Below are 12,092 nucleotides of genomic sequence, written 5' to 3'. Positions count from 1 at the left end.
AGGTTGTTTTCTCAGGGTGGTTATTAAAATGTGTTTTTTGCTAAAGCCATTTCACAAGTTCTGTGTAAACCCATCTAGTCAGTGACACTAAACATTTGCCACAAAATGTTGTTCATGAATGGGTAATTTGGTAATCATTGGTATTCATAACACCCTTGCAGAAATGTGAAAAGAAGTTATGAAAGACTTCAGAAAGTTCAAATCTAATTTTGCAGTTAAAGAAGAAAAGAAATACTTTACAATTTATTTCTCAAATATCAATAACTGTTTGTGAGGATCACGGAGTCTACCTTTAAGTATTATATGAATCATACAACCATACATCTGTAAATTGTATGCGTTTGTATTTCACAGGTACTTGTGGGCCTTTGGGAAAAATGTTTGGAAGCGTTGGAAGAAACGTTTCTTTGTTCTGGTCCAGGTAAGAGTAAACGCAGACTTCACCTTTTTCATGCCTACATCTTTAGTAACAGAAGAGAACAAGTCTTGTGGAAGCACACAAAGTTATGGTCTTGATTGAGAAAAACAGCTGCATTCAGCCACTGGTATTATACAGGAGTGCTGTGAGGCTAGTATTTTTGTCTCTTCTTTATGCTGTTCTCTCTGTGCGCTTATGAGAAGTCCTGCTGTGGGTGCTGTGTTGTAGGTGAGTCAGTACACCTTCGCCATGTGCAGCTACAGAGAGAAGAAGTCTGAGCCCCAGGAGCTCCTGCAGCTGGATGGCTACACTGTAGACTACACTGACCCTCAACCAGGTACTGAGAGCTGGAGATACATACACAAACACACACAAATGTACATACATACACACATACTCTTTCTCTCTCTTACTCTCGTGGAACTCCAAATTGCTTAGGTCTGGATGGTGGTCGTGCATTCTTCAATGCTGTGAAGGGCGGGGAGGGTGACACTGTGATTTTCGCCAGTGATGATGAGCAGGATCGCATCCTATGGGTGCAGGCCATGTACAGGGCCACTGGCCAATCCCATAAGCCAGTCCCGCCCACCCAGGTCCAAAAGCTCAACTCCAAGGGAGGAGCTTCAGCTCAGATGGATGCCCCCATCTCTCAGTTCTGTAAGTACAGCCATTACTCAAGCCCACCCCTTTACAAATCTGCCTTTTGCTAGCATTAGCCTATACCAAATAGCCATGAATGTACATGTAATCATTGTTTTCTTTACTTAGGCCCATGCCTCGTGTATAAATGTTGTAGCTCTTACTACCACCAGTTTTAGTGAGATAATTATATTTGTAAGTTTCCTTTTTTCCAACATGTTCTTGTTTATCAGTTACCAAAGGTTAACACATATTGCTCCGAAATATAATCAGTACCAGTTTATAGATTATGTAAATCCATAATTTTATGTGCACATATTTATATATGCATTGTATATCTATACACTAAAAGATCTACCCAAGCACTTTAGGCTCACAAACCCTCTTTTCATTATGCCTATGTACAATCACACCGACCTACACCCACATTCCCACACACATAACCAGGCATCCACCATCAAGAGTGGCATATGTACATCTCGTGGTCATGACAATGTCTGGTGGTGGTCACGTTTACTTCACCTGTTTGAGCACTGCCATCACCTCTGTTCCTGTGCTTATGGCTGCAGCACTTTCAGAAAGCTTTGTGTGCCACTCCGTTTTCAAATCTCCACGAAGGAAAGGAAGGAAAAGGAGCTCAAACAAATCTAAAAATTTACAATTCAATCAATCTATAACCATCAGAACGACACAAAAGGTTTTCTTTTTGTTTGTTTGTTTTGTTTTGTTTTGTTTTCAGGCATCTGTAGAGGGCCCAGATAATTACCCAGGCAGGTCACTGTCAATTCTTAACCATTCTGTTGCCTTGCACTTTAAGCCCTCTGATCAGGTAGCAAATTTGAAGGTAAGACAGTAAAGACTCTCATTCAGTGTCCTCTTTGTCCCCCCTGACACAAAAGAGTCCTTCTGGAATTTTCTAGACTCTGACAGCCCATTTCAGTTGTCAGTTGCCTCCAACAACTAGAATCACCTCCTTTTAGGCAAGTTTAGGGTAAGGGCTTAAATGTTGCTTGATAGCTTTTCTCCTCAGCATGACACATTAGGAGCAGTTGTTGTGATCTGTCTGCAGTAGAGTTATATTGGACCTGCTGCTTGAAGAACATACAGATCACTCTAACTGCACTGTAGATCCAATAATAGATCCTGCTATTCTGAACAAAATGGATGTTTTTCTTCTACCTTTTTTGGTGTGCATCCTTCAACTTCATCTAAATCAATGTCTTTTTTTATGTCTGTTTCTTCTTCTTTTTTTTTCTCGAGACGGCGGGTTCTAGTTTTTTTTCTAGTATTTTTTATACACACCAGTGAACAACCTTTATTAGTCGTGTTTAGATAAGTCACAATAGCAAGATAATTTTTTAAATATGCACTAGGGTATAAAGTGTAGATCCACCTGGAGAGGGATAGAACAGATATCAACCAGGCGGATGGTATCTACACCCTTAGATTCTCCTGAGTCTCTTCCATTGGTTTCTTTGTTCAGTATGTTTTTGTTCAAGTATTGTTCAGCGTTTTTTGTGGTCAGTGGATTCCCTTTTAAGCTGATGCCATTCAATTCCTTACAGTGGCACTGAAACCCCTTCCTCTGAAACAATGTGGCCAAGGGTACATGTTTCACCCCTCTCCCCACACACACCCCTGCTAGTCTTGAATGGCACAGAGCCATGATGAAACCACACGCACCCACCTCACAACTGTGCTGCAGAGGATTACTTGGATTCTAGAAAGCTATGAAGGTTCTGAAAGATTCCGATACATTCTCGAGAAAGACGTTGGAAAGGGTGTTACATTATACTGTACATTGTATTATTTACTTATACATTGTCTTCCTGTGGACATGTATAGTAAGTACTGTATGTGATATGATATATCATGAATAGATCAGTATTATGTGTAAATGAAACAGTATTTGTGGTGAATTCCAAATCCAATAGATTTTTAATGAATGCTCATCCATATGGTTGGCAGCATTGTACTATATTCCAGACAGCAAGTCTCTGTTACACTTATAAATGACAAATATATTGTTTGTGTGCAGTGCTCTCCTTAAAGAAAAAAACATTGCCACACATTGCCACACATTTTGAAATAATAGAAAGTAAACTAAGCTCATAGTGGCATTGTCTAACGATGAAATGACGTTGAAATCGGAGCATAAAAGTGCCTTCATAGATTTAGATTTGTAGATACTGGCATCCTATACAAAGTAGAAGAGCAGTGGAAGTTGAACGTTCTGGATTCTGGAGGTAAGTGTAGGTGCCAGTATAACCATTCTAGTTTCATTTTTGAAAAGGAAACCTTTCCAATTTATGTTTCTCTGCTAGGTCTATATGTATAACTGAAATAGCAGCATGCTTTCAAATGGTCTGTATATTACAGAATCCTGATGGAATCCACTGCAGGACAGATGTGTGATATACAGGCCTCTCCAATCTTTTTTTGAACAATCTCTATTTCTCTCACCTTCTCTCTTCACCTCCCTCCCTCTCACTCTCACGCACACACACATCTGTGTTACATTTACACTTTCTCTCTTTCTCTCTTCTGTCTCCAACTTTCATGCACACATGCACATTTCTGTTTCTCCTCATCTCTCCTCCCCTCTTCCTTACTTCTTGCCCCATCCCTCCTCTTTCTCTTTCTCTCTCTCACACACACTCTCTCTCTCTCACGCAAACAAGCATATGAGGAGCCAGGAACAACACAACCAACCCACACACACAAACACTCTGCACTCTTGTGGTTTTCAGGGTGTCGTTCTTCTGTTGTGTTGTTTTTTCTCTCTTTCTATCTTCATGCTTTGCTTGTGACCCTTCTTCAGTATTGCAGCTGCTAGGTCAGGGTTTTCGTGTCTGCTGTCCTGCAGCCTTGTTGCTAGTCTTTATGTTATTCTGGTTTGTCCCTTCTTACCCTGCTGTCTTCTAGCTGGACTCAAGGGTAAGTGCTTCCCTGTTAGCCCGCACAGGTCAGATAATCCACAACGATTATCTGACACATGCAATGTGCTTTTTTCCCCTCCTCTGTATAAATCTCTCTCCCCCTCTTCCTCTCAAACTTCGCTCTCATATTTTTAGACCTCAGTAGATTTTTTTTCTCTTTTTATTCTGTCTCATTTAGCCAGTCTGAAATTCCTGCCAGATTCAGGATGCATGTAACTCTAATTTGATTTTGAGTTATATCATTTGGCTTAGTGATGATAAATCTTTTTTTGATTATTCTTTAGTTGCATAATTGCCTTCTCTCTTCGGTGATGCAATCGGTATCCTGAGGAGGTTCTCTGGGCTGTGAGCCATTTGAGTTTACAACAAAATGTCTGCCTTGGCTGCATATGGTATAAGTTTTGATAAACTTTAAGCTCTGTTATTGCACATGCAAACAATACAAACACATTTAGCAGGTGAAGAGGGGAAATTCAATGATGAAAGCATTTTGTACTTCAGTGTATGCACATTTATATATTGTTATGTGTCTAGATGTCTACTGAAATATTTATATATGATGAGCAGAAAATACAATAGCACTGTGTCTGTAATTACAGTAAAATACTATTTGTCTTTTTATTTACACTAAAAATCAAACAGTGTGGTATTTCAAGTTGCATACTAGATAGAAAGTGCTGAGCAAGCATGCAAATCCATATGCCCAGGTACATGGTGCGCTAAGTGTAACAGTCCTGCTTTTGTAGACCAAACGCATTTTGTGCTACAACATGCATTCATTTCTTACAGTACTATGTAACACGGCAATGCCTTTTGTCGTCCATGAAAAACACGAACGCGTTAGCTTTGTGTCCACAAATGATTGAAGAGGGCACATTCTTTTGTGTACAGAACGGATGCATCAGAAGTCTACAAAAGTTCAGTCAATTCGGTGCATGCCATGAATAATCTGTTTTGTTTTCTGTGTATGAAAGAATGTGCTCTCACCAACATTCCGTGGACACAATTCTAACATGTTTGAGTTTCACAAAGGCAAAAGAAATTGTGGTGTTTCGTAAGTTTCATAATAAGTGAATGCATTTGGTAGCAGAGATTGCGTTCTATCTATGAAATATAGTCTGTTATACTTGGCGGCCCATACAAGTAGACCATGTTGAATGGCCAAAACCTCACTGTGAATGCTTCTCTTCAGAGCTTAATTGCTCTTTTTCTCAATTAGTCATCCACCTTTCGGATTCTACCGCTCATGAGAGTTGGCAAATATGTACGTGGAGTATTCTGAATGCCAATAAGAAGGAGTCTCTCATGCTGGTCCTCCTTACCATGTAATACTCCCGCTTCAAAATGCCCCTCACCCCACCACCTTATGAGTAGTCGGGCCTCTGCTAGTTGCTAGCCATGATGTAGCACAATAGACCCCCCACCCCCACCTTTGCCCCCTAAGAGGGAGAGATGTTTTTTGCTATGCTTTCGTTGGACTGCCCTTTCATTTTGATTGCCCTGCCTGAGTAGGAGAGCACCAGTGTCATGTTACCCATTTCAGTGGTGGTGGAAAGACAGGAGTTTTGCTTTCTAATTTCTTTTTGTTCCTTTTTCAACCATCTCCCAGAGAATGAAACCGTTTTTGGCCTCCTTTGGCTACATGCTCAACCCATATTCTTGCACCCTCAAAAAATGTTTTGCTACCCTTACCTAGAAGGACCACTGTAGTGTTTTGCCTGCTGGTTAGCTCTGTAGTAATTATGAGCACACTGCAACATTCTCAAGTATTGTCAACTTGCAAATGGCCTTGAGAAAAGGAATGCCCAGAACATTAAAGCAATTGAAATGTTATGTGATCTAAAGTTAACAAATGAAAAATACATTTACGGATCTGCAGTTTGTGCATGACATTGGAAATCACAGTGTCCAGTTGCACTGTCTCCCTTGCATGTGATTCTACACTATCATCAAACATCCACTGAATTGTACCCATTCATAGTGGCTACTGTTCAATAGGACCATATTGGATGCAACATGTTAACAGACAATTGATCATTTTTCCTGTTGACCATTCAGTCTGATTTGGACAGTACAGTGACTGGGGAAATCTGTGTTTGGTTTCTAGTAGTATTAGGGCTCAGATGTTGTTGCCAGAGTAAAAAATGCCTTTTTAGCTCTGTCACATTTTAAAAGCACACTTCTCTCCTTTATCAACTCTGCTTTCAAATCCTCTTTTGCCTCTGGCAAACCTCTCCATGCAGTCACACTCCCTTCTCCCTAAGCTTGATGTTAACTTTCTCATCCTTTACTTACTTAATCTCTGTGATATTCATCTCTACCTCCCACCCTTGCACGCTCTCTCTTCCTCCTCTTCTCTCTTTATCTTTCTATCTACCCTCCCCCTCGTTTCCTCTTTGCTTCCTCTTTAAATTCCTGCCCACTCCTGCCTTTTATCTCCTTCTCTCTATCTCTCTCTCTCGCTCTTTCCCCCTCTTTCTCTCTGTCGTGCGCCACCTCTCTCTCAATTTCTCTCTCTCCTACCCCCCGTCCCGTCCCGTCCTGACCCACCCATCACCTGACATCTATCCTTCTTTTTAAACCAACCCTTCCAAAGCTCAGTCCTCCTGACACATTTCCAGTCATGAGGCCCTTCCAGACACCATCCAGTTATCTACACATAGACGGATAAGATATGGGGTGGGGGGTGGGCGACACCTGCTGCCCTGGGTTTCAAAATGCCCTGGCCCTGTATAGCTCAACATTGAAGCAATGAACGGGTATTTGTCATCAGTGTGGTCATCACCCCTTTGTCCTCATTCGGTCCACTTTGATGACTGAAGTCATTGTCACCGTCCAGTCCGTCACCATCGCTACACCATTCACAAGCATCCATCACGTCGGTACTCTTGTCAGCCTCAGATGGACGAGACGAGAAGTCACTCACCCCCAAGTGATGTGACAGACTCCTCTTCACATGTCTCTCGGATGGGATTTGAATGACCTCACTGATGTAGCCTATCTAACACATCAGCTTTACTGCTCTATCACACTAACAGTGCTACTATTGAATACATCGGGAGTAGTATTGAATGCATCATGAAGTAGACATTAAGGTTTATCTTAAGGAGCATATTTCAGCTCTTTTTGTTAGATGAATACATACTTTTGCCAGTCTACAGTGGTTTGCTTAATACAATAGTTCACATAATATGAGCATAGTCTCCCCTTTGACAGCACAGTCATCTACTTAAGTTTCTATTAGGAGTGTCTGCTTGTTTGTGGTGACCTATGATAATCATCACCACAAATAGGCTGCTAGGAGCCACCTGTCTAAGTGATAGACAATTCTAGATTTAGATTTTTACTGTATGAAGCTGCTTTTGGCAAACCCCAATCCAGTGCGATTGGGTAAAATGCAATCCGCTGAATTTTGGGAGCAGTTCTTCCAGTTTGATTTTCATTTTTCTTTTTTTCTCTCTTGATGAGACAGCCTCAGTGCCAAGTTAGTCTCACTTTTGCTAAATATTTGGCTACCTTCTGTTTTCTGTCCTTGACACTTTTCCAAGCACACAAGCCAACCTTACCTAAGAGACATTCACCAATCATGAATGGCAGAATCTATTGTCTACACATGACTGAAAAACCATTGCAATTCCATCATCAATTCAGATACAGTACGGTCTACAGGGATGATTGGTGATCTGACACAAATACCCCATTAAAGGTAATCAGTGACAGAGACAGGCAAGCACCCAAAAAGGCTCTGCATGCGCATCTAGAACTACTGCGATGGGGCTGAACTGCTCCCAAGATTTCGCCCAGTCAACCGCATAACCACCCCAGCTCAATCTGACTTGAGACTCTGCTTGACTCTGCTGCAAGTTGACAATGTACAGCAATGTAAACATTTTCTTTGGTTTGCCGTAGATCGTAGCGAACAGCGAGACCAGCTGTTGTTGTGCTGAAGCAGAGTGAACGCCGCTCCTGTGCTGTTTTGTACTGACTCTCTCTCCTCCAACCCCCCACCCCCACTTCACACCTGTCCCCTTTCCTCCCCTCCTCCTTCATGGCCGGGCAGATGCGGACCGGGCCCAGAAGCACGGCATGGATGAGTTTATCTCGGCTAACCCCTGTAGCTTTGACCACGCTGCTCTCTTTGAGATGGTGCAACACCTCACTTTGGAGCACAGAATTAATGACTCCTTTGCAAGTCTGGTGAGAATTTTTTTTTCAGGTAGTACATGTAATGGGGGTAGGATGAGGTAGAAGGATCATAGTGTGCCAGCTGTAGCTATGTTAAGTCTGGTCGTAACAGAATGAAAGTGGCTGGGGTAGATTTCTGGTGCTGGGTGATCAGTACATGCATGATCAGTGGGAGTGAGCTGAGTTGCTGGTCGCTGAGTATTCCCCTCTCACGTTTTTCAGGGATGGTTTAGTCCTGGTCAGGTCTTCGTTCTGGATGAGTACTGCGCACGGAATGGTGTCAGAGGATGCCACAGACACTTGTGTTACCTTGGTGACTTGCTGGGGAGGGCGGACACTGGAGCCATGATCGACCCCACCCTACTGCACTACAGCTTCGCCTTCTGCGCCTCACATGTCCACGGCAACAGGTAAAGTGTGACCAAGCATTTGTGCAGAACATCAGGTAAAGTCTACCTTAGCTCTTGTCCCTGATAATATGTGACAGCCTCAAACAGAATGGAAAGGGTTTGCAGATTCCAGGAGGTGACTTGGTATTGCCTATGGATCTCATCATTCATGTATTCAGTTCAACAGTCTCATCACACATCGAGCTGTTTATCATACAGTAAAAAAGTTTGAAAAGTTCATGCTGCAAAAGTTCAGCCCAGTCTATCTTTACTTCACTCACCCTTGTTACAGGTTAACAGATCAGCACACACCTCCACTCACACACACACACACACACACACACACACACACACACACACACACACACACACACACACACACACACACACACACACACCAGACTAGGAGGCACATGCTCAGAATGTGCTCAGTGCATCTATTAACCAAAGCATTCAGTGTTGAATCTGGACATTATGTCTAACCCAGAAACTCAGATAAATCGACCAAACCTCTGCCACAGTGTGACACAGAAAATACCCTAGAATGGTTATATTTATCATAGGTGCATCAGGTGCAGGCCACAGCAGACCAGACGAGTTCAACACATGTCCATTTCCATTCCGGTCTGTTCATTCACTGCATGCTGACAGCCGGTAGTGTTTCAGTTAATAGAAGTTCCAACATGTGTTTTTAGTATTGGTTTCTGCATGCTTTTTCACATTGTTTGAATGTATCTCGGTTGACTTTATCCATTTTTATTTGTTTTACGTTTCTATGTATTGCTTTTGTTATTGACAATTCATCATTAGAAACATCCATTGTGCTTTTGTTGTCATTTTTTCAATTGTTTCTTTCTCTACCCCTCCCCTTTAGTTATTAGTCTGTCTTGTTCACCCCATCCTTGCATTCCCTGTAGTCAGAAAGAGAGTGAGTCGCAGGGGTCTAAATGTTCTAAAGTGGGGAAAAGAAAAGCATCTCTTAAAAAGAGGATATCTAAAGCTCAGCCAGTCCCTCTGCTTCAAAGGTAAGGAGCTCTGTGTCCCAAACCAGCCCTACAGTAGCTGGCAGTAAATCTGTTTCATGTGGTTCACTGTCAACTGATGCTGTGTATCGTATGAGTAAGTATGATAATGACAGAAAGAAATGTCACTAACATAAAATAAGACATCTGATGTTAAAGCAATATACAGTAAATGTTAGTTTTGAGTACTACAGAAATCCTCCAAATTCACTAGTATCAGCATAACTCATCAGTGACACTTAATTATCAGTGTATTTGTCACTGGGATAAGATGTATACATACATTCCAATGTGCGTCATTTTCCAATGCTTTGTGAAATGCTATTGTGTGATTTACGTACTGTTCATTGCCGTGCTATAGTGTAAACATAATAAATAAATGAAATGAGATAATGGCTTCATGACTGACATATCTGGAAAAGAACAGAACCAGGTAAAGAGCACACACCCCTAAATGTACATGTTGAATTTCCTATGGAAATACATACTTATCTGATGGTTAGAGAAGCCACTTCAGATATAGTTTCAGTCATGAGTAACAAAGTCACAGATCACCTAGGCCTTGCCTGACACATAGGGATATGTTTAACAGACCATGGCATTGCACAAGACCCAGTTGCACACAATAGGGTGGTACATGAGAGAATTTTCTGGGCTTACCTTTTGGTTTTGCTGAGCTTTGGTAAGATGGCTGATCATAGGTTTGTGTGTGTGTGTTGGCATGTCCAGGCCAGATGGACTGGGAACCGTGACAGTAGAGGAAAAAGAGCGCTTTGAGGAGATCAAAGAGCGCCTGCGCGTACTTCTGGAAAACCAGATCACTAACTTTAGGCAAGTATCATTCTCCATTTACCTTCTCTCCTGCCTTTCCACGGTGCTTCTATAAAATGAATAAACTGAATCGAAAAGAACAGTTTGGGGTTTCTATTAAGAGCTCTTCTGTAAAGATCACCAAGGGTCAAACATCTCTTCTATCCATAAAATCTGTTTGCATGTAGGTACTGCTTCCCCTTTGGCCGTCCTGAAGGAGCACTGAAAGCAACGCTGTCTTTGTTGGAGAGGGTAATACCAGCTGCCGCCCACAAAATTACACACCACACATTTGTGCCCTTTTATTAGGAATGTCAATGCAAACACAACATCTCCATGTCCTCCTTTACTCCATGAAGCACAGTAAATTATATTATTATAACCATCTACTGTTGTTGTTGATGCTTGTCATCCCAATATCCTATGAGAGAGCATACTTAACTGAGATCACCCACCTAATGAACACCAGCATTCGAATCAAAATAATCACATGATTATTGTACACAAACCACCTACTTTGACTTTGATAACTGTACATTATGCCAACCTATACAAAAGAAACTACTAAATGCCGGAATCTTTATCTATGTGAATTGGCAGGTTCTTATGAAGGACATTGTGACCCCTGTACCCCCAGAGGAAGTAAAGGGTGTCATTCGTAAATGTTTGGAACAAGCAGCTCAGATCAACTACCAGCGGATAACCGAATATGCCACTGCGGAAGGTGACTAGCTCTTTTTAAAACTGACCTCTAAATGAACCTTTTCCTGGCTATGCTGCAATGTATTAATGGCTTACATTATTTGTAATGGCCTGAATTTAGCAAAGTGGTTCCATACAATTAGGGCTATGAGCATTATGTTATATAATCTAACGTTGTGTCCTTGAACAATGAAGTTTGATGCTATTTAAATGTACGATTATCTCACTAATTCCCTCACAGACCCCTACTTCACAATATGTGTTGTTTGGAACACTAAGAAAATGAACATGTTTTTAGAATGAATCCAATGAAAAATGCGTTAACTAGACAATTTGAAGTCTACTGTGCAGAGCATGACTATTTGTAGTGTACTTTCTTGATGCCTTATTACCAAACATTATTTCCAATGTTATTTTTAGTTCCCTTTCACAGTGGCTGGGATTTTTTGATGAACAGCCCCCTGCAGCCCAGATCTGCTGTGTAGTGCCTTGTTAGTTGTGAATTATGCACACAATATCTAATGTTTTTTTACATTGAGACAGGATATGGATTGCATATCCAGAAATTCTGCAAAGCATTTAGGTGCTTTTTGTGTTCTGTTTCAGGTTCTTTAAGTGTCCTTTCATCTGACTAACCCTTTGCCTTCTTTTTTTCTAGAACAGGTTTACAGTTGAGGAGAGGTATATGATGTGTTCTTATTTGAAGGATCACAAGGTTAAAATGTGCTCATATTCCTGTGGCCGTTGGACAATCTGCTGTCTCATCTCTGATATCCTATGAGAGTGGAGGACTGGTCAGAGACCGCAATCTCCACCACAGTATAGGACTCTGCCTGTCAGCTCTCACTTAATACGGTTCTGAGTTCTCATTCTCTTTTGGCCTTTGTACACCAGCTGAATAATCGACCCTTTCCATTAAAAAGCAATGGAAACAGAGGGAGAGTTGTGATTTAACAGTTACAAAGGTTGCCAGAGACATAACATTAGT

General features: G+C 41.5%; 1 protein-coding gene across 3 annotated transcripts in view; it reads left to right on the top strand.

Annotated features, from left to right (window-relative positions):
- The window catches only part of cadpsb (Ca2+-dependent activator protein for secretion b), a gene marked incomplete at both ends in the record, with an annotated part of 77,475 nt that overhangs the window by 48,005 nt on the left and 17,378 nt on the right, over window positions 1–12,092 (top strand). For 2 of the 3 annotated variants that reach the window (XM_080845649.1, XM_080845650.1), the window contains 8 exons: window positions 355–421; window positions 647–755; window positions 857–1,075; window positions 8,057–8,193; window positions 8,404–8,591; window positions 10,322–10,423; window positions 10,591–10,654; window positions 11,003–11,126. In XM_080845649.1, coding sequence (XP_080701775.1) covers window positions 355–421; window positions 647–755; window positions 857–1,075; window positions 8,057–8,193; window positions 8,404–8,591; window positions 10,322–10,423; window positions 10,591–10,654; window positions 11,003–11,126 — 1,010 coding nt within the window. The remainder of the gene's footprint in view (window positions 1–354; window positions 422–646; window positions 756–856; window positions 1,076–8,056; window positions 8,194–8,403; window positions 8,592–10,321; window positions 10,424–10,590; window positions 10,655–11,002; window positions 11,127–12,092) is intronic. The other variant, XM_080845651.1, reaches the window with a different exon arrangement.

Source organism: Sprattus sprattus (genome assembly GCF_963457725.1).
Source record: "Sprattus sprattus genome assembly, chromosome: 10".
NCBI classification, from domain to species: Eukaryota; Metazoa; Chordata; class Actinopteri; order Clupeiformes; family Clupeidae; genus Sprattus; species Sprattus sprattus.
This window is presented reverse-complemented; position numbering and strand designations above follow the sequence as displayed.